Source organism: Lepidochelys kempii, chromosome 2, assembly GCF_965140285.1.
Source record: "Lepidochelys kempii isolate rLepKem1 chromosome 2, rLepKem1.hap1, whole genome shotgun sequence".
Lineage (NCBI taxonomy): Eukaryota > Metazoa > Chordata > Testudines > Cheloniidae > Lepidochelys > Lepidochelys kempii.
Window position 1 is genome coordinate 41147358 of NC_136381.1, and position 27181 is coordinate 41174538.

At 41.4% G+C, this 27181-nt stretch overlaps 1 protein-coding gene across 7 annotated transcripts in view; it reads right to left on the bottom strand.

The window, feature by feature from the left end:
• The window catches only part of MATN2 (matrilin 2), a 127491-nt gene that overhangs the window by 17742 nt on the left and 82568 nt on the right, over positions 1 to 27181 (bottom strand). For 5 of the 7 annotated variants that reach the window (XR_012157127.1, XM_073330490.1, XM_073330491.1 and 2 more), the window contains exons 7-17: positions 22946 to 23068; positions 18624 to 18746; positions 16072 to 16194; positions 11311 to 11433; positions 8491 to 8613; positions 8242 to 8364; positions 8027 to 8149; positions 7749 to 7871; positions 7480 to 7602; positions 7240 to 7362; positions 7044 to 7166 (exon numbers count right to left, since the gene is read on the bottom strand). Coding sequence is in view for 6 of the 7 variants with exons in the window: in XM_073330490.1 (XP_073186591.1) it covers positions 7044 to 7166; positions 7240 to 7362; positions 7480 to 7602; positions 7749 to 7871; positions 8027 to 8149; positions 8242 to 8364; positions 8491 to 8613; positions 11311 to 11433; positions 16072 to 16194; positions 18624 to 18746; positions 22946 to 23068 (1353 nt within the window). In the remaining variant the exon portion in view is untranslated. The remainder of the gene's footprint in view (positions 1 to 7043; positions 7167 to 7239; positions 7363 to 7479; positions 7603 to 7748; positions 7872 to 8026; positions 8150 to 8241; positions 8365 to 8490; positions 8614 to 11310; positions 11434 to 16071; positions 16195 to 18623; positions 18747 to 22945; positions 23069 to 27181) is intronic. The other 2 variants (XM_073330495.1, XM_073330494.1) reach the window with 2 other exon arrangements.

Consider the following 27181-nt stretch of genomic DNA (forward strand, 5'->3'; position numbering starts at 1 on the left):
GTTGACCTAGCTGTTTCTTCACTTAAATTTGGCTCCTGCTGATGTAAGAGCCTCTCTACACCGATTTAGTAACACCTCCCCGAGCAGTGTAGAGTTAGGGCCATGTAATTAGGTTGACGCGGTGTCAGTGTAGACCCTGTGTTGCTTACATGGACTGTAACTGGCTTTCAGGAGCTGTCCCACAGTGACAATACAATTGATACTAGCACTCCTGGTGAGGACACACACCACTGACACAGAGCTGAGTGTGCATACCCACAAGCAAGTTAATAACTGCTGTGGCTGTTTGCCCATATAAGTTAGGTCGACATAATTTTGTAGTGTAAATATGGCCTATGAAATGATTCTAAGGGCTGTATTTACTTAAAACCAAGGCAAGAACTAGACTTTTAGCTGAATGGCTTAACTTAAAGGGAACAGCTTCTCCCCTTAACCTTCCTGTAAAACACTGAGAGTTGTTTTCTTATAATTAATACAATCACTAATTGTAATTCTCGGCGAGCCAAATAAACTGAACCAGTGACTTTACTGATTATACTTCATTTATAACCTTGATTTAATTATTGCACTGTATTATTGTAAATTAAATTAAGAAAGTTAGGAAAACTATAAGTTAAATTAGCTAGTGACATATTTTATTTAAACATATATTTGCTTAATGTTTAATACATTTATAAGAGATACACTGGACTGCTTATCTCTCAGAATTTCAGCCAAGACAATTTCGTCGTAGAGGTAAAAGCTGAAGCCATTAAAAAACATTGCTGAGACCATCCTGCATTTTAATTACTTAAAATACCACCTTATTATCGCTACAAAACTAAAAGCAATAAGATGGCAATGACAATGGCCAATCAACATTTTAGTCCTAACTTTATAATGACATAGAATCATAGAATATCAGGGTTGGAACGGACCTCAGGAGGTCATCTAGTCCAACCCCCTGCTCAAAGCAGGACCAATCCCCAATTAAATCATCCCAGCCAGGTCTTTGTCAAGCCTGACCTTAAAAACTTTTAAGGAAGGAGATTCTACCACCTCCCTAGGTAACGCATTCCAGTGTTTCACCACCCTCCTAGTGAAAAAGTTTTTCCTAATATCCAACCTAAACCTCCCCCACTGCAACTTGAGACCATTACTCCTTGTCCTGTCATCTTCTACCACTGAGAATAGTCTAGAACCATCCTCTTTGGAACCACCTCTCAGGTAGTTGAAAGCAGCTATCAAATCCCCCCTCATTCTTCTCTTCCGCAGACTAAACAATCCCAGTTCCCTCAGCCTCTCCTCATAAGTCATGTGTTCCAGACCCCTAATCATTTTTGTTGCCCTTCGCTGGACTCTCTCCAATTTTTCCACATCCTTCTTGTAGTGTGGAGCCCAAAACTGGACACAGTACTCCAGATGAGGCCTCACCAATGTCGAAGAGAGGGGAATGATCACGTCCCTCGATCTGCTGGCTATGCCCCTACTTATACATCCCAAAATACCATTGGCCTTCTTGGCAACAAGGGCACACTGTTGACTCATATCCAGCTTCTCGTCCACTGTCACCCCTAGGTCCTTTTCCGCAGAACTGCTGCCTAGCCATTCGGTCCCTAGTCTGTAGCGGTGCATTGGATTCTTCCGTCCTAAGTGCAGGACCTTGCACTTATCCTTGTTGGACCTCATCAGATTTCTTTTGGCCCAATCCTCCAATTTGTCTAGGTCCCTCTGTATGCTATCCCTACCTGCCACCGTATCTACCACTCCTCCTAGTTTAGTATCATCCGCAAATTTGCTGAGAGTGCAATCCACACCATCCTCCAACTTGATACCGGCTGCCAACTAGACATGGGGGGGACAAAATAGATGTCTAAAAATAAGTACAGATTGAATGTGAGGGTTGGGGGGGGTGAAAACTTCATACAATTACTAGGTACTGTAAACAATGATATCACCCAGTCATGCCGCACCAGTAATGTTCTATCTAAGGGCAATATTCTGCTCTTCAGATCCACACTTCTCTGTGCTTGATTTCTCAGCAAAACTCTCAATGATTTTCACCAGCATAAAGATATTGAGTGAAAAATATGCACTGAGGAGGGTTCTGTACTGTGGATAGAAGAATAGAATTTTGCCTTGTGTTTGACATCAAACACAATTGCCACTGCTTCTGGGATCTTCTAGTAAAGCCATAATTTATAACCATCACTGGGAATGCAGCACAGTAAAAAACAAATGAACAAAACATGAAAACAAAATACTCTTCTCCATCACACTATTATTAGGAAATAGCATTTAGTTTCTATTCCAGTACTGTCTAGCATGCAGTACTGTGACAGGAGCATTGAGGATTAACAGAAACAGGACTGGACTATGCTTGCTGGGTCTTCCTCTTCCTTCTAATAGCTCTCTCCAGCCAAGTCTAGGTTCGTGGGAAAGACTCAGAGAGGGGAGGGAACAGAAGTGGGAAGGTTGATGGCTTTTCTGCTGAGTGGAAGGAGACAAGAAAGAGACAGGAGGTGCCTGTATCCTTCAGTTTAGAGACCCCAGCAGGAATATTTTTGGTATTGTTCTAATTATTTAATAATAGGATTTTAACTCTCAATCTCTTGGATTTGCGTTAATGCCCAAGCCATCTGATAAGGAACAATAAACTGAGGATTGTACTTTCTGCAAAGGATTAAAAAAAGCTTCAAAATTTTAACGTAAAACCTGTTTCAAGTTTATTCCAAATTCATTAGATCCATTAAACAGAAAACTCATCTAGAGATAAAAATGTACAGGGACAGCTAAAATGAGCAAAAATATTGCCAAGTGTATGTGTTTGGGGGTATATTTTACACACACACACACATACGCAATTCGTAGGTTAGTAGAAAGCAGCGGATGATACACAGTTTCTGTCACAAAGTAGGATCGGTTCTCCACGTTTCAACAAAGCAGTTATGCTTTACTGTGAGAAAGAAGCACATTTAAAGAATTCCTGGAATTAGTTTGTCTTATAAACAAAACAAAACTTGGTACCAGCATAAACAGTCTGTTCATGTAATCACGGAAAACAACTTCAAAATGCCAAACAATCAGGATACCTTTTAGTTTTACCATACAGTCTACATTGGATTAAAAATGATACAAGCAAGAAGCATTTGGAAAGATTATTTTCTAAAAGGAAGACAAAGCCACACGTTTACTATACAACAGTAGAGGGAACCAGTCAGATCTAAATCACTACTCAGGATCTCCCCCTGGGGCTCAAGAGAAGGGGTCCTTATTTGCTATGTTTTGATTCAAACGTTAAAAAAGGGAACTGACTACACAGGTGAGGTCTCAGCCTGCATTTTCCCCCCTAAATTAACAGTGTCTCTCTCCCACCTTAAAGCAGGCAGAGTACAGAGACATGGAAGTGGAATCAGAAAAAACAGTTTACATTTCTGAAGGAGGGTGTTGCAGGCTGCTTCCTTGAGGTGGGTCAGATCTGTCTTTGCCTACTATCTTTTACAATAAAATTTCTCCCTTCACAAATTATATTTTCCCATTATATTCATCACTTGACCTAAGGTCAAGCTCTAACAACGTGTACCATGCTAATAGTTGGTACAAATGGATGAAATAACTGCCCATCCTTTAAGAAACATCCCTTATGCCTAGTCCAGTTCAAGGGCAGCTACAGTTCTGAAGAATTTAGTAAATAATAATACCTCACTTTGAAGATGAAGGGCCACAATATGATGATAGGTGTTCTGGGGTGGACTAAGGGTGGGGAGGAGAAGAAGGCACATTTCACAGTAGCCTACACACACAGGAGATAGCCATAATTTTAGCCAAAGGCAGTGAGGAATGTGAGGTTGGCTAATCCTGCTGGCAGTGAACCAGTGGGCCCAGAGGCAAAGCATAGATAGGGATGCTCCTGTATCCCAGCAAGGCCTGTACCTGATGGTTTACCTGTTGCATAGGTGTAGAAAGCCCCCCTGCCACAAGCAAGACACTTAAGCAAGACATTTAGAAGCTTCATCCTGCAAGGTATTGAAAACTCTGACTCCAGTCCAGCAAAACACTTAGAATCATAGATTCCAAGGCCAGAAAGGATCATTGTGATCATCTAGTCTGAGGAGCACAAATAGTTCTTTTGGCTTTGTGTGCTTAAAGTTACACATATGGGAGTGTTCATGTACTTAAGTGCTTTGGTTGGATCAGAAGCAGTGCTCAGCACTTTACAGGATTGAGCCCTTAATTTCTCTGTGTCTCAGTTCCTTATTTGTAAAATGGAGGTAATAATACACCCTTACTTCACAGGTGTGTTGTGATGCTAAATTAATTAATGTGTTTAGATAGATGTTTCGATAGGTGTTTAGAAAGATTACTGTGAGCAGTGCCAAAGAAAGTCTTGATATGAATGTACTAATTGTCCTGCATTCAGATATGTATTTGTCAGTTTTGCAAGAAATGAATGACCACCCACCATTTGACCTTATTCTGAAGTTTTCCTCTGTGTTGCAAAACTCACTAAAAACAAAATATATTTGTGCTTTCTTTTTTATCTTCCTCTCTCATCTGAAAGTTTAGGTTTTTCTCCCTAATTGCTTGATTAGGGCAGAAACACTGAAGGAACTTTAAGGTAGATCAAATGTTGCCAGCTCCAACCTCATCACTGCTATAACCATGGACAGAAAAAAGAACCTTTGTTTAGTTAATATTAGGCCAAATCCTCTTGTATTCACTCAGTCAAAATTCTCACTAACTTCTAAGGGAAATGTAACTGAGCAGGGACTGTAGGATTTGCACCTTTATTTCTTTAGGAATTTCAACGTCTCCTCTGACTGCCCCAAATTAACTTTGATTTATAACTTTTACTGGTGTCAAGATCAGTGTGTACTTTCTAGTTACAATTCATAATAGACAATATTCAGATTAGATGGAGATTTTTCTCTCTCCTTTTCTAGGTATTCTAAAGAAAAGGTTTATACAGTGTACTAAAACACTAAGCTCTGGTTAGCTGACCATGTGCCCAGTTTAGCTATGCTTTTCATAGTAACAATCACAAACTTAACATAATATGTTAATATCAACTAGTAATAAATCCTGTCTGCAACTTGGCTTAGTTTTTCAAAATACAAATACATACTGGGATATAGCTATGTTTACATTCCAGATGTCATTATCCTGTTCCTTTTCTTCAAGCAATTTAAAATAATTATTCTTTACATGTAAATAAAACTTAAAAGCCAACATCCATATATTTTTAGACAGTAATTGATTATTGCAGCTTAACATATCTGTAGGAAAGAGCCAAGAGGTCTTTTGTATATTTTGCAGCATTCTTCCATTGACAGAGGTCAGCAAGGCTACTTGCCTATGCTTTATAAGAGACTTCGAAAAAGTGTCTATTTTTTGTCACAGGCCCCAGTTTGGGGCCCTAATCACCTTACAGGAAAGGGTCTGTAACTTTCTTACCACTATTAAGGCTGATGATCACCTTCAGGATGCAGTGCGCAATCACCCTGGTGCATTAAAGAACTGAGGAATGGGCTGCCCTTGGCAGTGGGAGTTCCCCATTCCCTCAAACAGAACTTCACTGATCCTAAGTTCTGCTGCCCAAGCAGGAACTAATCCATGACCCATGGTCCTAGGCAATGAGAAGGTTTGGGCAGGTCCATGAGCATTCTATTACCCTTTGGGGGGCAGGTCTCCCAACCTAAGATTAGAATGGACATCTGTCATAAATATAAAGGGAAGGGTAAACACCTTTAAAATCCCACCTGGCCAGAGGAAAAACCCTTTCACCTGTAAAGGGTTAAGAAGCTAGGATAACCTCGCTGGCACCTGACCAAAATGACCAATGCGGAGACAAGATACTTTCAAAGCTGAAGCGGGGGAGAAACAAAGGCTCTCTCTGTCTGTGTGATGCTTTTGCCGGGAACAGAAAAGGAATGGAGACTTAGAACTTAGTAAGTAATCTAGCTAGATATGCATTAGATTCTGTTTTGTTTAAATGCCTGATAAAATAAGCTGTGCTGAATGGAACGTATATTCCTGTTTTTGTGTCTTTTTGTAACTTAAGATTTTGCCTAGAGGGATTCTCTATGTTTTGAATCTGATTACCCTGTAAGGTATTTACCATCCTGATTTTACAGAAGTGATTCTTTTACTTTTTTTCTTCAATTAAAATTCTTCTTTTAAGAACCTGATTGCTTTTTCATTGTTCTTAAGATCCAAGGGTTTGGGTCTGTGTTCACCTATGCAAATTGGTGAGGATTTTTATCAAACCTTCCCCAGGAAAGGGGGTGTAGGGTTTGGGGAGGATTTTGGGGGGGAAAGACATTTCCAAGTGGGCTCTTTCCCTGTTATATATTTGTTAGACGCTTGGTGGTGGCAGCAATAAAGTCCAAGGGCAAAAGGTAAAATAGTTTGTACCTTGGGGAAGTTTTAACCTAAGCTGGTAAAAATAAGCTTAGCGGGTTTTCATGCAGGTCCCCACATCTGTACCCTAGAGTTCAGAGTGGGGAAGGAAACTTGACAACATCCTTTGTTGCAGAGCCAGACTGGATCGTGCAGCTTTGATGGGCTGCACACTGCAGAGGTTTCTAGGGCTTTATATAGTAGTAGAAATGTACATGGTAGTTCATAGAATGGTGGAAGGGAAGGAGGGGGGCGGACTTTCTGTCCCAAACAGCGAACAATCTAATTTAGGAAAACATTGATAAATGGGACAATGGTCAAGGCTTTTCATGTTAGAAGACAGGAAAATTAAGCCTGATGTTCTTTTAAATCAGGAAATACAACCCTATGGTACATGAACCTAATTAAAGTGCAAGTTCCTTGGCAACTTGATTTTTACTTTTGGCCTTTTCCTGATTGGAAAGAATGATTGCTATACTCGCTGGTTTACAAGGACAGTCATTCTTACTTTCTTAATAGCTTTTGCTTCCAAAATCTTCAGGTTAAGTGGTTCAACCTCAAATTTTATATGATTTTTGAAGAAGGGATGCTGGATCAGTTCATTGTAAAATCAAACAAGCAGTTGCTCAATGAATGAAAAATACAGCAAGGATCAAGTTACTTACTTCTGCACATTTTCCCATCTTCTTGGAGTACAAATCCCTTATGGCATTTGCAGACGTAGGAATGGTCATTATTAATGCAAATATGTTCACAGCCATGATCAACCGCTTTGCAGAGGTCTTTATCTGAGAGAGAGTTAAAATGCTTTTATAAATGGGATTACAAGGACAATCTGCCAGTAAATATCAGATTACTTACTTCTACATGTTTTCCCATCCTCTCTGAGTACAAATCCCTCATGGCACTTGCAGACGTATGAACTGTCAGTATTAACACAAATATGTTCACAGCCAGGATCAACTGATTTGCAGGGATCCTTAACTGGAAATAGATTAGATATTTAATATTTTATAAATGCAAAAATTACAAGGACAATCTTCCAAGGAAAGGGCACTTAAGATTTTCATTCTCTCATGTAGTAAATATCAGGCTACTTACGTCTGCATGTTTTCCCATCGTTTCTTAGTATGAATCCCTCATGGCACTGGCAGGTGTATGAAATGTCATCATTAACACAAACATGTTCACAGCCATGGTCAATGGACTTACAGAGGTCTTTATCTGAGAATAGTTGAGAGTTGGCTGGTTAGAACTACTTTGCATTTATAAAAGATTAGACGGATATTTCTCAAGTAAGAAAGCAATGAAATTCCTTTTTTTTTGGTCCTCCGAAGACATAAATGTACTACAAAGATCAAGCTACTTACTTCTGCATGTTTTCCCATCCTCTCTTAGCACAAATCCCTCATGGCACTGACAGGTGTATGAATCATCATTATTTACACAAACATGTTCACAACCATGGTTGACTGATTTGCAGACGTTCTTATCTGGGAATAGTTAAAATATTTAATATAGTTTGCTAGTTAAAACATATTTATAAATGCAAAAATTACAAGGACAATCTTCCACAAAGAGAGCAATGAAGTTCCTTCTCTTTTTATCCGATGAAGAAAAAATGTACAGTAAAGACCAAGCTACTTACTTCTGCATGTTTTCCCATCCTCTCTCAGTACAAATCCCTCCTGGCACTTACAGATGTAGGAATTGTCATTATTAACACAAATATGTTCACAGCCATGGTCAAATGACTTGCAGACATCCTTATCTGAGAACAGTTGAGAGAGTCTGCTAGTTAAAACACTTCTACAAATACAAACATTACAAGAATAACCTTCCATTAAAGATCAGACTACTTACTTCTGCAAGTTTTCCCATCCCCCCGCAGTACGAATCCCTTACGGCACTTGCAGATGTAGGAATTGTCAGTATTAATACAAACATGTTCACAACCATGGTCAACTGATTTGCAGAGGTCTTTATCTGAGGATAGTTTAGATATTTAATACATTTTACTAGAGACATTCTTTCAGTAAAAGAGCAACAAAGTTCTCTTTCTTTCTTTGCCTGCTGCACACACAAATGTACGGCAAAAATCAGGTTACTTACTTCTGCACGTTTTCCCATCTTTCCTCAGTGCAAATCCCTCACGGCACTTGCAGATGTATGAATTGTCACTATTAACACAAACATGTTCACAACCATGGTTGACTGATTTGCAGACATTTTTACCTGAGAATAATTTGGACAGAAAAGAAAGTTTGCTCGTTAAAATTTTTATAAATGCAAAGGTTAAAAGTTCTTAGTTTTCCAATGAAAGAGCCCTGCAGCTCATAATCTTTCAAGTGTTGGCTCAGTGGAATCCAGAAATGCATTTTCAACAACCTCTGACTCTTTCATCTTTGTTTTTTAACAAGCAAGCACATCTTTCTCCTCCTCTTAATCCACGGTCTCTTTATTAAGGGGAAAAAATCAGAGAGCACAGTAACTAGGGGCTAGATTTTCAAAGTTGTTTAGGCATCTAAAGATGCAGGTAGGCCCCTAGTGGGATTTTCAAAAGTACCTAAGTGTCTAACTCTGACTGAAACCAAGGGGAGTTAGGTGCCTAAATGCCATTGAGGAGCTAGGTGTAGTGCTTTTGAAAATCCCACTAGGTGTCTATGTGAGCACTTAAATACCTTTTAAAAAATCCAGCCCTGGGTCACTGGCCTCTAAGGAATAAGCAGATTTTGAACTGTCAAGTTATTTACATTTCAAATCCAGCTTTTCCTGTGAAAACAAGATATTTATCATCATCTTACGATCTTCAAGCAAAAAAACCTGCTGACCAGAACCAGAACACTCAGGCTTTTTCCCTCTGTGGTTAAATAGATATTTGTCTTTTGTAATAAAATAGGATTACAAAAATTCAGTTTACATGGTGTTTAAGGTTGGTGTAAATGATCTGTTGTATTATGTGCTGTGATACCCACAGGAAATCGTCAGCTGATAATGGGTAGACAGATGGCCAGTGAGGACTGCTGATATTTCATTTAATTTTAGCTATACCTTATATTTAAAACAAAACAAAAATTAAAAGCTATACAATCATGTACTAAATATATTTGTTATGCTCATTTTCCTTCCCTTTCTCTCTCTCTTTGTTACACTCCCTTGTTTCAGCTTGTTTTAAATTAAAGTCCTGCACAGAGCTTGTCACGGGATCCACTCAACATAGCGTGCCTCCTGCTGGCCATTCTGGGGATTAGCACATTCCAGCGGCTGCACACACCTCTGGCAGCTTGTTGCACACTCCGTTGCTATTCTCTCTCCAGGAGCTACAGCTTCCACTTTGTGACTTGGCTCTCCGGCCAGCTCACTGTGTTCTTCCCCTTGTGGGTATCAAAGTCTTTCAGGGCAAACTGTCTCAAGCAGTCCACGCTCCGCTGTCTGGTCTGTGCCACTTCCCCAGTGGCTTTGTGGAAACTGGGGCCTGCCCTTTACTCTGGCTTCCAGTTCAGGGGTCCTCTCATCAGCAGCCAAAGTCTGCACTATCCTATTCCTTGCTGCTTTTCCTAAGCCCTTCTTACCCTTTCTGGCTCTCCCTCCTCTCTGGGTTTGCCAGCCAAAAATCCCTTCTCCCAGGGGGTAACTGTAGGCTGCTTGCCGTTGTGATCCCAAACACACCTCCCTTCTCCCAGGGAATGACTGCAGACTACTTCCCCACAGGCTCCTCTGTTATCAGCTTCCTGTCCTTATAAACCACACCCAGCTTCTTCCTCCTCAACTGGGCCCCCTCATCCAATCAGGGGATTATTCAGCTGTAGCCTGTCTGGTTAATTAGCCCCCTTCCTCATCTTGGCCTATATTAACCCTTTCAGGGCACGTTTGGGGTGAACACCCCATCACAGAGCTCAATGCCAATGCAGGAGTCCGCTTGCATGTAACTTCTTGCAGGATCTGGGCCTCAGGTTGTATATACTTTAGGGAAGGGAGCATGTCTTTCTATATGTTTGCATAGTTTCGCACAATGGGGCTCCAATGCTGATTGTGGTTTTAATACAAACAGTAAATAATATTATCAATTTATCACTGTAGTACAGTGGTGGGCAACCTGAGGCCCACAGGCTGCATGCAGCCCGTCAAGGTAAACGGCTGGTGGGCCGGTGGGCCACCAGACCGTTTGTTTACATTTTCATGGCCACCCGCAGCTCCCAATGGCTGCAGTTCACCTGGCCGCCACTTCCTGCAGCTCCCATTGGCTGGGAACAGTGAACCGCGTCCCCTGGGAGCTACGGGTGGCTGTGCAAATGTAAACAAACGGTCTGGCGGCCCGCCAGCGGATTACCCGATGGGCTGCGGGCCACAGGTTGCCCACCATTGCTGTAGTATCTGAGTCTTTTAAAAGCTTTCCTAATAACACGCTTTTTAACATCAGATGTGAATCATTTTAATGGATTAGTCCCCAAACAACTGGGAATACAATTACATTACTATACACATTATATTTAGGTGGCTTTTAAAGAAGTAAGATACAGCGACTGAGCACTAGAGAGGGCTGTAATACTGAAGAAAATTTGGCAATGATTTTTTCAGACTTTCATTTCATTTCATTACAGTCTTGCCCAAATTATGCAATCCCTTTTTAACGTTCTTTGTCACACAAGTGGGGCAAAGAAATGGAAACGCCATTCATATTGTGAGCTCCTTGGTTGCAGTACAAGGAGCAAGGCCTTAGAAATGTTAAATCTTTTTAACCTAGTTTGTGGAGAAAATTACTGTTGCCTGTTGCAAAATACAAATCTGTACTAATGTACCTTTGGTCCCCAGTTTCATCCCAGAGTCCAGCTTCAGGGCTACTCATTTACATCACACATACTGATTTTATACTGTACAGATGCAGGCAACAAAAGATATGGCACCATGTCACTTGGTCTGATAAAAACTTACGTTTACAAGTTTTCCCATCATCACGAAGCTCATATCCTTCAAAGCACTGACAAGTATAAGATTTTTCACTGTTTACACACAAATGTTCACAACCAGGGTCACTCAGTGCACAATAGTCCACTCCTGAAAATGATATGGAGTTGTAAGAAGAAGTTAAAAATTCATGAATTAGCAGCTGGTCGTCTCTAACACAGCTGCATGATATATGAACAAGCAAATACTGTATTGTTTGAACAATAATTCAGTTCTTTTTCAAAAATAAATATACCTTTCAGAAACATCAAAGGAGTTTTTAGGTATGATTTAGCGTGGTCTCTGTGGGCAGAGGTGAGAAAAAGCTATCTTTCTGTTTGCAATAGCTCAGAAAAGAGAGTCCAGATACTTCAATACTTTTTGAATAAACTATAAAGATATTTTGCTAATTATGTCATATAGTAACATACAGTAACAACCACCAGGTATCAAAACAACAGTGGTTTTCTTCTAAACATTCACCTTTCACTGATGATTCAGCATACATACTTGATGTGAAAACATGGAGGTGGGCGAATCCCAGAACTCTCAGTGTACCTGATCTCATTGACATCAATGGATTTGGGATTAGACCATGTGAGCTTTGATGCTGAACAATAATTAACACAAATCATTTTAATTCAGTTACATTTGTCTTCTTAACTTTCCTACGGATTTTCTTTTCTTTAACATGAGACCTAGTGCTCTCAGAGTTCCATACTCGGCACTCCGTCCAGCTGTGTGTGAGCTCTGCTGCATATGGAGTTCCATTTGCTATAGTTGCTAGATGTCAGAGCAGAAGCCAGTTTATTACTAGGGTGTTCCCAGTATTTATGACAGCAGTCTCTTGATTCGGAAGTGGTATATATTAAACACATCTATTCAGCTGCTTATTTAACAGTTATCTGAAAGACCCAAAAATCTTTTATGATAATCTAAAAAGATTGCCCATGTGATTTTAACAGGGTCAGCTGGAGCTCACGAGCAGAACAAAGTCTGTTCCCAAACAGATGTGCAGAGAGGGGTAAATCGGCAAGTAGAAGAAATACTCAAGAGGGATCAAATTCAGTGCCCAGAGGAGTCCAGGAGTCACTGTATAGCTTTAATGCTTCTAATGGGAATCCAAGTAATACCTGGAGGAAACTAAATCGCCAGAGTTTAAAAACATTTTTTTCTACTACCAAGGAAACAGGATTTTCCATAGGAAAGTTGATATAATTCTTAAAACAGCAGCTCAGCTTCTTCACTATATCCATTGGTTCCGCTCGAAGCCGTGGTGCCATCCCTCTCCTCTTTCTGCACAGAAGGCAGGAGTCTGTCCTGGTAGCATTAGTTACCCCTCTTCTGGATGGGTGGATGGATCTCTGTGGACTTCAGGGGGCAGGAGATGGAGGAGCAAAGGTGTTTCCACTTTCTGATTTGCATTATCTTCCCCTGGATCCTCTCTGTGACTGCAGCTGTGCGGTTGCAGGGGGACCTTGCTAATGGTAGTTTGACTCGCTGAAACTTTGTTGCCCAATGGCAGGGAAAGCAGCAGATTCAGGAGCTGTCCATGCAATCAACAGGCTTGGGGAACTGAGGAGGGGGGAAAGGCAGATAGAGTGGCCACCAAAATCTTTGGTGAGGCCTGCCAAACCCCTCTGACCAGTGGGGATAATTCCAGGAAGAGTCAGCAAGGCAAAATTCACCGAGTTTTCCTTTCTCATTGGCCCCTTCTGCAGATTTTTCCACTGAAGCGGGCCATTTATCCTACTAATTCTATTAAATTGGAGTGAATCTTAACACTCATTAGCTATATTAAGAATAGAAACATTGCTAGGGCAAGTTTAATTTCTGATGTATTGAGGCTCCTATGAAGGCTGCATTAGTGACATCTCTACTGAGGACTTGAAGCTCCTGAATAAAGAAGAAAGTCACTTAACAGAATGTGTTCATCCACACGCAGGGCTTCCAGAGCATCATGATTTGTACCTGTATCCACACACACAAGAGGGGTAGAAGATGATGAAAGCAGCAGCACGAAATTTGTGAAGAGGGCCAATGAGCTGGCTGGCTTTAGAATAATATCTACAATAGATCACTCACCAAAACCCTCCTCTTCAACAGCAAAGAGGACAGGATAAGAATGCCCAGTAACATCTTCCTCCCTGCCAGCAGGAGAGAAGAACAGACAGCCAGAGATCCTGAGTGAAGGGTAAATGAGACAGAGGCCTTCCCCCACTAAAGAGATTTTAGAACTGCAGCCTGAAGATGGACACTAGGTTGCTGTCTGCAATGCAATCTGCTATTGCTCACTGACCTACCAGCAGAGTGATTCTGGAGCCCAGGAGCTGAAGAGGTGTGTATGTGGGGGAAGGCACATGGAGCAAGAGCACTGAAAACAGATTTTCCCAGGAAGCACTTATTTGGTCTCTCAGAATACAGGAACATTTGAGTGCAGATCTCTTAGTGCATGTGGTCTTTGTGGGAAGATACATATTTAATGGAGAGTGATGATGCACGTTCTTCGGAGGGCTTTGTACATACCTGTATTTTGTGGAAGATGGATAGCATAGCCTATGTTGTGTAGGATGCCTGACTAGATGATCATAATGGTCCTTTTTGGCCTTAAAAATCTATAAATATGTATCTGCAACCAGGAATGAGAGGATTTTTTTTACATATATGGGGCGTGAAGATACTTGGGGAGCATGGACTCTTGTAAGTATATTTCTATGGTCTGTACAGTTGTTTATTAATAATTCAGCTGGGATTTTCACAGGAACCTGAAGGGAATTAGGTGCCCAAATTTCACTGATTTATGTGCCTAACTTCCTTAGACTCTTTTGAAAACCCCAGCCTTGTAATTTCATTGGCCAGACTTCTATTTCTAATTCCATCTTCCTGTAACTATCCATGCACAGGTGCCAACTTCTAGTTTGCTCTGGGGGTACTCCTCCCCTGCTCCAGCCCAAGAGCCCACTCCACTCCACCCCTACCACATAGGCCCTGCCCTCACCCTGTCTCTTCCCCACCCCTGCTCCACCCCCTCCCCGAGGCCCCCACGTGCCCACTGCCACTCTCTGCCCTCCCCCAAGTCCCCCAACAAGCTGCCAAACAGCTGTTCGGAGGCAGCCACTGAACAGCTGTTAGTCGGTGTGGCCTGACAGCTATTTGGTGATGCCCCTGATTAGCTCATTGGGGGCACCGCCAAACAGCTGTGGCTGCTGGGTGCTGAGTACACACTGTTTTTTTCCATGGGTGCTCCAGCCCCGCATACCCATGGAGTTCTCCATGAGTACTCAGAATTTGTTCTCATTATTCCGTGCATTTTAAAAATGCAGAATTCAAGCACAAATTGAAGATTCGGCGCACTCCTTATATGACAATATACACACTCAGCAACGGCAGAAAAAACGACTTTCAATCTGAGCTACTTCAAATTTACAGTCTCAGCTGCTCAACTGGAAGCACAGTTTGATGCAGAATAAGCTATTGTCTCTGCTTTTTTTAAAGTTACTAGAAGTTCTTAGTCATTGGATGAGAAGCAAATATATTGTCTTGGATAAAAAGGTGGCTAGGAAACAGAAAGCAAAGAGAAGGATTAAATGGTAAATTTTCATCATAGCAAAAGCTTAGCAGCAGGGTGCCTCAAGGTTGTTTAACATTTTTACTAATTATCTGTAAAAAGGGGGTAGATAGTGAGGTAGCCAAAACTGCAGATTACTTAGTTATTTATGTTAGTCAAGACCAGAGAGGCCTGTGAGGAACTTCTGAAAGATCAAAACAAGCTAAGTGAATGGACAATATGATGCCAAATGAAATTCAATGGAGCTAAATGCAAAATAATGAACATTGCAGGAAAAAAAATTGAAGTCCTTAAGTACTTGTACACTTTACAGGATTCTAAATTCACTCAAGAAAGGGACCTGGGCATCACTGTAGATGTCAATACATAGCTGTGGTCTAAAAAGCTAACAAATGTTTCAGTGCATAAGGAATGGGATGCTGAATAATACGGAAACTATTATAATGCTATTACATAAATTAATCGTGTGGCATCATCTGGAATACTGTGTGCAGTACTGGTCATGCCATCTCAAAAAGGCTACCGCAGAACTAAAGGAGATTCAGAAAGGCGCAACAAGAAAGATCTCTGGAAAAACTCTCAGATGAAGAGGCACTGAAAAGATTGGGATTGTCACCTTAGAAAGAAGACGAATAAGAGGGAACAAGATTAAATTATATATAAAATAATGAACAGGGTATAGAGAAGACAGATCATGAGCTTCTGTTCTCCCTATCTCATAACACAAGAACAAGGGGACATTAAATAAAATTAAAACGTGGAAAGTTAAAAAATCACTAAAAGGAAATACTTTTTCATACAATAAATAATTAAACTGTCTGCTACTGTCAGTCATTGAGGGCCAGAACCTAACAAGAGTCAAATTATCCAGAGTTGTCACAATTAATGATGATAAAAATGTTTTGGAAGGGATATCAAGCCTCATGTTTTAGAACTTATGTCAATCTCTAACTATTATAGACCAGGATGAAACCTAATGTGGGGGACAGATTACCCCATATCTGTCTACTGCAGGGTTCTCGCATCTTTCTCTGAAGCATTTGGTACTGGCCACCGTCAGAGACAGAATACAGGACTACATAGCCCTTGGGTCTGACGCAGCATATCAATTCCTATGTTCCTAGTGTTTGTTTGCTTCCCTCCGCTTTCATTCTGATCAAAGAAATAATCAAGAGACTTACGTGTGCAGGTTTTTAGGTCTTCATTAATGATGAATCCTTCAGAACACTGACAGACATATGAATCGCCTGTGTTCAGGCACAGCTGCTCACAGCCATGGTTGTTCTCAGCACAGTGATCCACTCCTAATGGTTTATGTTAGGAATTAAGAAAACACATTAGAGAGTTAAAGACCAAAACCATGACATGGTACTAAGTGCTTCAGAATCTTTGTACATATGATTATCAAGAAAAAAAATCATAAACGTTTGCACTTACATAGCTAACCCATCTAAGGATCCATTTGAGAAACATGAGTTAATTTATCCTTATAACAGCTCAGTGAGGTAGGTATTTATTATCCCTATGTTACAGACAATGAATGTAAGGCATGGAAAGGTGACGACTTGCCCATAATCACAAAGGGAATCTGCAATAGAGTTGGGAATAGAGAACCCAGGAATCCTAACAGTGTTATGCCTAAACCACGAGGCTATGCTCTCTTTTTCACACACAGAAATCTTTTCTTTGTTCACGACACGTTTTTCTCAGACAGTAAATGTGAGTGTTAGTCATTTATAAGTTTCAACTTATTCCACAACAATTAGAGGATTATGAGTCAATTCTGTTTAAACTGACAGATATAGTAATTTAAAAATATTCTTTTGCTGCTAGGTTCTATCTGCTAAAGCCAAACTATGGGACACTTAAAAACGGAGAGTGTAGGGGACTTAATGTAACCACTTTGCATTTTATTGATTCTGTATTTGTGATGGAAATGGTCTCTATAAAAACCAAATATATGTGTGAATTTGAGTTTAAAGTCTGTCCTGTATGTCCTAACAAGGGACAATTAAGAGGTATGGTTAATAGTTCATAAAGCAAGATATGTGCTTGTGTGAAGGTGTTGTGTAACTCTGCTGATTTTGTAAAAATACAGAGCAAAGCACTTTTTAGCAAGAAAAAATCTTAAAAGCTTTTTATAGCAAGCCTTATAGCAACCCTTAACATTTTATAGTGGACATTCTTCACTATTCTTAGTCACATGGGTGAAATTCACCCTAGGTCAACTTGACTGTAGTCAGTGTTACCCAATATAAATGTGGTCTATTATGTCTCAATTCTGCAAAGCCTTTAAAGATGCAAAAATTTACTGGATTATCAGAGTCATATCCATAGCCATTTGCTAAGCTTAATAAGGCCTCCTCTATTGTGTAAGATTGTTTTTTTTTAAATTATATATAATATATTTACAGAAATCTGTCCCGATTTAACATCATACATAGTTACAAATACTGTTGGCCTGAACAAGTGAAGCTGAGATTGAAGCTTTTACTAGTTACAATAAGTTCCAGTTGGCACATTCTCCTTTTTTCCATAAGTTTACATCATCATAAGTGGAGCTGTGCTTTGGGGCCGTTGTACAAGAGAAATGCGAAACAACTAAAATAAACAAACCATTATCCTATTTGGCAGATTACAGTCTCAGATCACCATCATCTGTTACAAATAAGAGATGCCAATTGTAATATGTATTATTGATATCACTTTTAAAATCTAAACCTTCTAGCTTCTCACACTAAATCTTTCCTTATGTTCTTTTAAGTAACAAAATAATCACAAATTATAGTTGTCACCAGGCTTCTGGAACTACAGTAACTATAAACTTAGGTCAACATGTTTTGATACCTAAATCTGCAAAAATAAAAATTGTAATGCTCAAAAAGAGAAAAGGGCCAAGATTTTCAAAAGCGACCAGTAAATTGGGTTGCCTCAAGTGTGGCATGCCCTATTGGTGACACCTCAAAGGGGCCTAATTTTCAGAAAGAGCTAAGCACCTTCCCATCTGAAAATCAAACCACGTTGTCTAATTTACTTATATTACAATGTATCAAAGTTTTTGTGTATGTTGCAGAATCCATCAACATTTTCTTTTGATCACCGAAGATAATAACTTTCTTAATTATGTAAGTCTTTGGGTACATTTTTCCAAATGGCATACGTACATCAAGAAAAATTGCAGCTCTCTGCATTTTTAAAGTGCTGCTTTAAATATGCAAAATGGTTCTGGAGAAAACAATATATTTTGACAACTAAAGCGATTGCAAATATATAGGGTCGGCATGATTTTTGGTAGAACATCATTCCTTTAGCGGTATTCTCATTACCATATAGCAAGAGTTATGTTTATATCAGATAGACTTCAGAAGAAAAAAAATAAACCAGCCTTTGAGATGAAAAAATCATTAGTATTAGGCATGTAACTGTCTAAATATCAGCTAATATTGGATGAATTTTTAACAAGCACTTCAAAGTATGTCAGGCACTCCTGCTAAATAAACAATTCCTGTTATTAGAATGTTATAAGACGATACACTTGTTCTCCACTGGGTGGACATATGCAGGCATTTTACCAACATTACCTCACTGGAGCTGGCTCTTGTTGGACTTTACAGTTACAGCAGTTTACATAGCTCTAAAAGATCTCAGAAGGGCCCCTGGAGAGTTCCCTTGTCCTTTTCAAAACTCAGTCCAATGCAAGAACTAATTGCTGCAGTTTGTGTGAAACACTCACTTCTGCACGTTTTGCTATCAAGGTTTAGGGTGTATCCACTATGACATCTGCACACAAAAGAGTCTTCTGTGTTAACACATTCCTGTTCACAGCCATGTTTACCCAAAGCACAGAAGTTTATTCCTGTGGAGAGAGAGGTTAAAGAATACAAGCTAAGTATGCTGGTTACTGAACAAAACATCATGCTTCTTAAATGTTACTAACTTCCATGTGACTGTTAATAAAACTGTGGGAAGCAGCTGATCTGGTGGCCTATTAGTAAAAATGTGCAAGACTTTGCTTTGATTCCCAAACGCTTTTTTCCCCAGCCATCACAAGTAACATCAACACTTTGGGGAGGAGGAGTGCCTGGTACTGCTCAACAGTGACACACACAGTTTGGCTTAGAAAAGAGGAAGTAGAAAAGTTGATGGATTGTTTTATTTTATAAGTCTGTTTTATGTGAACCATGAAGTAAAGTGTTTGGGAATGAGAGCCCCCTTCTGAAAATACTACCAAACTGAAGGGCTGATCCAAAGCCCACTGAAGTCACTGAAAAGAATCCCATTGACATTAGTAGGGACATTATCATGTCCCTAATTCACAACTGTACTCCTGGTAATAAACATTATGCTTGGAAATGTTTTCAGAATTGGACCCTTTGCTCCTGGTCCTGTAAAGTCCTGAATATAGTCACAATGCTATATAAAATTATAAACATAGCAGCAATCCAGACTGCTGTTAAAAATGATACTGGTACATGAAAGCACATACCGAAACGCACATTTTTTGCGAAGATGAAAGACATTTCATCATGTTCCAAAAGAGGCTATTTTCTTAGCTTTACTCTTAGCTTGTGAGAAACATTAATACTACCTCTTGCTCCTGGCTTTCATAGTGCTTAGGTACTAAGAAAAACTAGCTGCTTCATCTGCGTGCAGGTTCTATATATGCCTTAAGAATCTCTCATGATGCATCTGCTTTGACACAAGCTTGCTGGGTCCCACACCAGAGTAGCTGCGTCATAGAAATCATAGAAATGTAGGACTGGAAGGAACCTCAGTATATCACCTACTCCCGTCTCCTGCACTGAGGCCTGATTTACACTACAAAATTAGTCCACCTAGCTGCACATCTGTCTACACTTAAATTTGTCTCCCACTGATGTAAGTGCCCCTTTATGTGAACATAGTAGCACCAGCTCCCCGAGCAGCATTGAGCCATGGTTGCTGTACGGAGTTCAATGCAGCGCAAGTGTAGACACTGCATTACCTATGTTGACCCTAACTAGTCCTCCAGCAGCTGTCCCACAATGCCCAACGATCTGGTCACAATTGTTAACTCCACTGCCCAGAGGTCACATATACCACAAGCCTCCACTCCTTTAAAACCCCTGTGAATTTTTGAAATGCCTGTTCCTGGTTGTCCTGTTTGGTGAGCACACTTCTATCTGCTCTCCTTTGTTGTGTGCAACTGACCATGCCAGCTACATGCTCCAGCTGCACTCCTGCCTGGAGTAGATGGGAGGTATTGGGTCTCCTGGGCCTATGGGGAGACGAGGCTGTGCAGGCCCAGCTCTGAACCAGCTGTAGAAACATTGTCTACATCGAAGAGCAGCTTGCTCTGGGGAGGCAGAAAAAGGGCTACGACAGGGACCAGCAGTAGTGACAGCCATGAAAGTCAAGGAACTGTGGCAGGCATATCAGAAAGCCAGTAAGGCTAACCATCGACCTGGTGCCAAGCCACAGACCTGCTGCTTTTACACAGAGCTACATTCCACCATCCCACACACCAGCATGGATACCTCTGAGGCCCCTGCTGTGAACAGCGAGGAGGAGGAGTGTGGGGGACAGGTGACTGGGGGGGCCAGCGATGCTGTGACCCAGGACCGTTTTTTGACTCCACCGCAGTCCAACTAGTCCCTGTAATCAAGCACGGGTGAGCCTGATGCAGGGGAAGGAAACTTGAGTAAGCTTGTAAATGAATTTCCCATTCAAGTGACAGCACCCCCAATTTAGCTGGACACAGCTATCAACTTTTCATTAATTCACTCATACTACAAGAGGTAATGATACAACAAAGAGCTAGCTGCTTTTCATTCCCCTCTAGAGTTAGGCGGGGGAGGGGGCCATGTGGAGCAGTTTGTTTATATGCACTCTTGAGTCCTCCTGAGAGATAGATGAAACTTCCCTGGAGGTACAAGGCAATCCTCTCCTGAAGGTTTCTAGAGATGGCAGCCTTAGTTTTTCCTCCGCGGTAGGACACGCTCCCATGCCAGTCGGCGATAACTTCAGCAGGCACCATTCAAATACACAGTCTAGCAGCATTCAGACCCAGATGACTTGAAGACGCCAGCGACAGTTGTGCTCTCTGTGCCTTTGCTACCCTCAGGAGTGAGATAGCAGCCAAAGCCACCCCCACCTATTGAAAAGGGTGCCAGTATTCAGTGCCCGTGCCCTATACTCATAGTTTCATGTAACTGAGCAATTCCCTTCTCCTTTCCCTCACCTCTGGCAGCTCATACTCACCATGGCTTGAGCAGAGAGTGGCACCAGGCACAAGCACTCCAAAGCAGAAGTGTCAGTAAACTCATTTTGTTTAACACTTTAGGGCAGCAAGGGAAGGAGGGAGTGCTGAATCGGAAGTTTCGCTTTCCATTTCTGCTGTACTGACAATAGTGCCTCTGTGTGTGTTAGCTGCAGCTGTTGCAGCCTTGAGAGGTTCTCCCTCCACACCAGAAGCGGTGCTCCACCATCTGCTGCTGCTCTGTGAATGCCACCAATAACCTTGACCTGGTTCTCGCTATGTCCCACAGTAAACTGACCACCGTGTTCCTTGCAGCTCTTCTTGCGGCTCTGTAAATACTGGAGAACTGTGCATCCTGTGCTTGCGGTGCTCATGACAATAGTGCAGAGCTATGCAATCTTCATGCTTCTGCCAGAGACTCCAGGCAGTGACAAGTCCCATGCAGGTTCAGAGGAAATTGAAAATAGGTGCAAAAATTATGGGAGAAAGAGGATATTATGGGATGGAGAATAGTACATTATGGGACGTTGACCCCCGGCTCTCAGTCACCCCTACGCGAGTCGTTTCTGCCCCACCAGGCATTGCCGAAACTACCCAAAAGACAGTGTGCTGAATGGTGGCAGGTTGCACACGGGGATACCTATCCATGGTGCACCTACCCATTGACACAAGCACTCCTGGAGAGTACGTGCAGCGCCGACGCAAGGAGACAAGCATGTACACGCACAAGGGATATACTAACTGCTGCGGCTTTATGCTGACGTAACTTGTGTCAGGAAAACTTTGTAGTATAGACATGGCTTAAGTATTATCCACACCATCCATGATAGTTATATGTCTAACCTGCTCTTAAAAACCTCCAGTGATGTAGATTCCACATCCTCCCTAGAAAATTTGTTCTACACCAAGGTCCACACGTCTCATTTAGGAAGCTGATACAATGGAGGCAGTTTTCTAAGCTTTGTAAGAAACTGGGATGGTGATTTAAAGCAGTGGTTCTCAGCCACGGGTCCAAGGCCCCCTGGGGGGCCACAAGCAGGTTTCAGGGGGGCCGCCAAGCAGGGCCAGCATTAGACTCTCTGGGTAGTAAGCTGAAGCCCCACTGCATGGGGCTGAAGGCCAGGGCCCTGAGCCCTGCCACCTGGGGCTGAAGCCAAAGCCTGAGCAATGTAGCTTCACGCAGCCCCCTGTGGCATGGTGCCAAGGAAACTTCTCTGCTTGCTACCTCCTAACACCAGCTCTGGCTTTTATATGCAGAAAACCAGTTATTGTGGCACAGGTGGGCCATGAAGTTTTTATAGCATGGGGGGTGTGGGTGTGAGAACTCAGAAAGAAAAAGGATGTAAAGAACTCCATAGTGTTTAAAATATAAACGTAAACTGCTTTTAATAACTAAATAATACATCCCCTACTTTCCCAAAATTAGTCAAAGGCATCTGTCCTTGGCTACAACATAAATTTGAAGTATTTAGGCCAAAACCACTTGAGTTACGACAAGCCCAAATAAGAAAATTTCAAAGTAGTAATGAACGACCTGGTTTTGAGCCATCATATGTCCCATAGTACTCCCCAGAATTGCTTCAGAAAAATTGTGATGTGGTGTAAAATCTGGTCTGTGAAATATCAAGGAGTTTGGTTTAGGTTTTGGCAAAGTTATGGGGTGAAGGAAGGGGGCTGAGGTTAAAAATCACATTAAAATAGAACGTTTGTTTCAGCCTTCACTATGGAAGAGGCTATGATCTTTCTGTAAAGTCAGCCATACAGGTTTTCAGAAGTAAAAGCAGATGAGCTTTATTGCATACTGTAGGACAACTTACTTTTGCAAGTTCTCTTATCTGGATTAAGAGTAAACCCTTGTCGGCACCGACAAAAATAGGAATCATCTTTATTAACACATTCCTGTTGACAGCCATGGGTCTGCAAAGCACAGTAATCTGGTCCTGTAAAAAGAAAAAAATGTGCAGCAATGAGGAACATTGACAAATACATTAAATTAAAACCAATTATCTTGGTTTCTTTCAACGAGCATCTCTCTTTCTGGACATGCTGCTGACACCTTGCCATACTGTCTCAAGCTGTGAAAACAAAATGTTCCATTTTCACACATACTATAATGCAGCATACATATTTTTAATGAGCCCCTGGGGGATAAGTTTTTCATGGGAGGATGTACAGAAATGAGTGTTGGTATTTTTGAGATTTTTGCAGCTAAATACCCATAGATCACACTGAAAATGTATCACATGGTTTTCTAACAAAGTACCTGGTTATACTATTTTACTGCATGCAAGTTAGGTATGATTTATAAGAAGAAGTGTATTAGTGTGCTTCTGGGTGCCTCTCACCAGATCAGAGCATTACTTCACCTGCAAAGTCAGTGTCTGAACAACTCAGGTTTGTTTGCTTTGCAGGTTCCCTCATTTAAGTTGCTCATGAGATGATAGTCATGAAGGTTCACAGGCAACCATTACCACCAATGTATAAAGTATGTTAGAAAGGGAAGCTCACTGTGCAGTGATCAGTGGGATCTATGCACAATTAGGGCCTGATTCAACATCAGTGAAGTCAATGAGATTTTTGTCATTTACTTCACTTAGAAGCAGCATTTGGCCATAAGGACCTCACTGGTTTTATATCGGTGTAGCTCCACTGACTTCAGTGGAGATACTACTGATTTATACCAGTCAGAGTTAGCCCCTAACCCTTCATTCCTGGCAAAATTAGATAAGAGGGCAGAGGTTAGTTCCTTAAGGTCAAATTTTTAAAGATAGTTAGTCAGGCTGGCTGGAAAACATGAATCCAGGTTGTGAACATTTTTGAGGTTTTGATATGTGGTTTCATGCCTCATTGGAAGAAAACTGAGACCCTTCAAAATTTTTCATGAAAAAAACACAGAGAGCCTACCCACGGCAGAAGAGCCAATAGTTTGGGCACTTGCCTGGGAGAGACTCAGTTTGATTCACTGCTCTGAATCAGGTTTTAGAGTAACAGCCGTGTTAGTCTGTATTCGCAAAAAGAAAAGGAGTACTTGTGGCACCTTAGAGACTAAGGTGCCACAAGTACTCCTTTTCTTTTTGCTCTGAATCAGTGGCTCTTAATCTCTCCTTCTAGAGCTCTTCCACTCTGAACCAGGCAGAGCAGGGACTCGAACCCAAGTCTTCCACCTCCCAGAGGAGTGTGCTAACAACTGGAATACAGACTATTCAGGTCATGCTTTTGTCTCAGAAATTCCATCTTGGACCTCAGAAACATTGCCAAGGAACATTTCTTCACAACCAATTTGTTTCCATGAAAAGTTTTGGTTTTTGACAGATCAGCATTTTTGGACAGAAAAATGTTTTGCTGAAAAATTCTTGACTAGTTATTGTTTACGCTCCTAAAGACACAGGTAGGTGCTTAGGTGCTTTTGAAAATCCCAGGAGGTGCCCATCTGCATCTGTAGGTACCCAGATACCTTTAAAAATCTGACCATTAGAAGTGAGTCAAAGGTTACCTAGATAAACTTTGTGGTATAGAGACTTTCTTTTTTATATGTGTTTGTATAAAGCCTTTCACAGTGGTATATGGTATATGATTGAGGCTTAGAATGCAGAAGGCTCCTCTCCTCTCCAGAGGTAGCAGCATGGGGTCCCACGGCATCCCACAGGTAACAAGAGAGGCTCCCCTAAAAAGGAGCAGAATTAGCAACAAGGCAGGAAGACCCCTAATAAGTACTCCAGGAGCCAGGATGTATAAGGTATACCTGCTTGGGCTAGTGTTGGCAAACCCCCAGAGCAGTGTGTCTTGCAGTTAATGTTGAAATGGATGGGGAGTTCACACCTCTCAGTGCTTTTGTTTCAAGCTGTCTTGGTAACACTTATTTAAGTTTCAGGCTTTTCTTTGTGACCATAAGGGGCTAGAAGCTTAATTTTTTTTCTTTTTGTAAATGAAAGCCAAAATGATGATGTAATCAAATGACTCTGGGAGCTAGAGCCCTAAGCATGGGCTATAATGCTTATGCCTTAATCTAGTCCTGCACTTATCAAAGCTCAAAAAAAAAAAAAAAAAGCTTGTTTGACCATTTTGGCTCCATCTTTCTTAACATAGGTTGAATCTTGGCTAGTTTTGCTGCTCTCACTGAGACTTACCTGTCAAGCCAAATTGGTAGAAAATAATGTTAAGAGTTTTAAACTTTGACCATTTAAAAATTAGTTGTTTGAAGCTTTTTCTTGTGTGTTCACACTGACCCAGAGCCAGTGTGATTTAGAACACAGGGGAACTCTGACACACCCTTGCTCTGAATCAATTGAGTCTAATCCCAAACTAATCTGAACAATGTGCTGACTTTAAAGCAACTGCAATTTGCAGTCCATTTTCTTCATGTTTGGTTTGCAAGACACAAAAGAAGTCCAGTTTGCAGAGAAGTGATTTGGTAAGTTTTAAAAGTTATTTATGTTTAAATTCAGCCAGGGCATCCTGAACTGAGCTGATTTAACCAATGCTGTCCTGGCTCAAGTCCATTCTTGCTTGGCTGATGCTTCTTATTCAGCACCCCCTGCCCCACTACATCTAGCCAACCTGTTTTTTTCAAATTATAGTTTTGGGAAAGTTTTTTGCACTTTAAACTGATTTAAAGTATTTAAAGCATCTTAAACAGGTTAAAATGTTCGAGAGGTGTAGATCTGTTTAAATGCATACAACTAATTTCAGTTAATCCCTATAGCTGATGTAAAGATTTAACTTGCTTTAAGCTGTTTATGAAGTTTTGGGGTCTTTGATCAGTTTAAACTGAAAAAAAATCACACATTCTAAAATCCTCAACAATTTTGGGGGAACAATGGATCTGGATAGCTGCCCAAGCAGCAGGAGGCACTTATGCTGTACAAAAAATATTTCAAACTGCATGCTTATGTGGATATATACACACACAAGTATGGAAATATGTACTTCACATAAAATTTGAATAGACCTGCATCTGACACAATCACAGGTTGTCTTAGGGTATGTCTACACTACGAAATTAGGTAGAATTTATAGAAGTCAATTTTTTAGGAAGCAATTTTATACAGTCGATTGTGTGTGTCCCCACTAAGTGCATTAAATTGACGGAGTGCGTCTACAGTACCGTGGCTAGCGTCGACTTTCAGAGTGTTGCACTGTGGGTAGCTATCCCACAGTTCCCGCACTCTCCGCCGCCCATTGGAATTCTCGGTTAAGCTCCCAATGCCCGATGAGGCAAAAACATTGTCCCAGGTGATTTTGGGTACATGTCATCAGTCGCCCCTCCCTTAGTGAAAGCAATGGCAGACAATCGTTTTGCGCCTTTTTCCGTGCAGATGCCATACTGCTTTCAGCAGACGGTGCAGTAGGACTGCTAACCATTGTCATTGAACCACCGCTTCCGCTGCAACTCTGCTCTGCTGCTCGTCTTGATAGCGAATTTCTCCATGTTGGCTGTCATGGGCTTCCACTGCAACTCTGCTCTCATGAATCCACTGCGCGGGTCCTCTCGTCGTTCTCTATAAATATCTATTCTCATGGCATCCGTCGTCAGCCACCACTTCCACTGCAACTCTGCTCTCCAGCTCACGCCATACCACGGCAAGCATAGAGCCCGCTCAGATCACCGTGGCAGTTATGAGCATTGTAAACACCTTGCACATTATCCTGCAGTATGTTCAGAACCAGAACCTGCAAAAGCAGGCGAGGAGGCAACGGCAACGCGGTGACGAGAGTGATGAGGATATGGACACAGACTTCTCTCAAAGTACGGGCCCTGGCAATTTGGACATCCTGATGGCAATGGGGTAGGCTCATGCCACGGAACGCCGATTCTGAGCCCGGGAAACAAGCACAGACTGGTGGGACCGCATAGTGTTGCAGGTCTGGGATGATTCCCAGTGACTGCGAAACTTTCACATGCGTAAGGGCACTTTCATGGAACTTTGTGACTTGTTTTCCCCTGCCCTGAAGTGCAGGAATACCAAGATGAGAGCAGTCCTCACAGTTCACAAGTGAGTGGTGATAGCCCTCTGGAAACTTGCAACGCCAGACAGCTACTGGTCAGTCGGGAA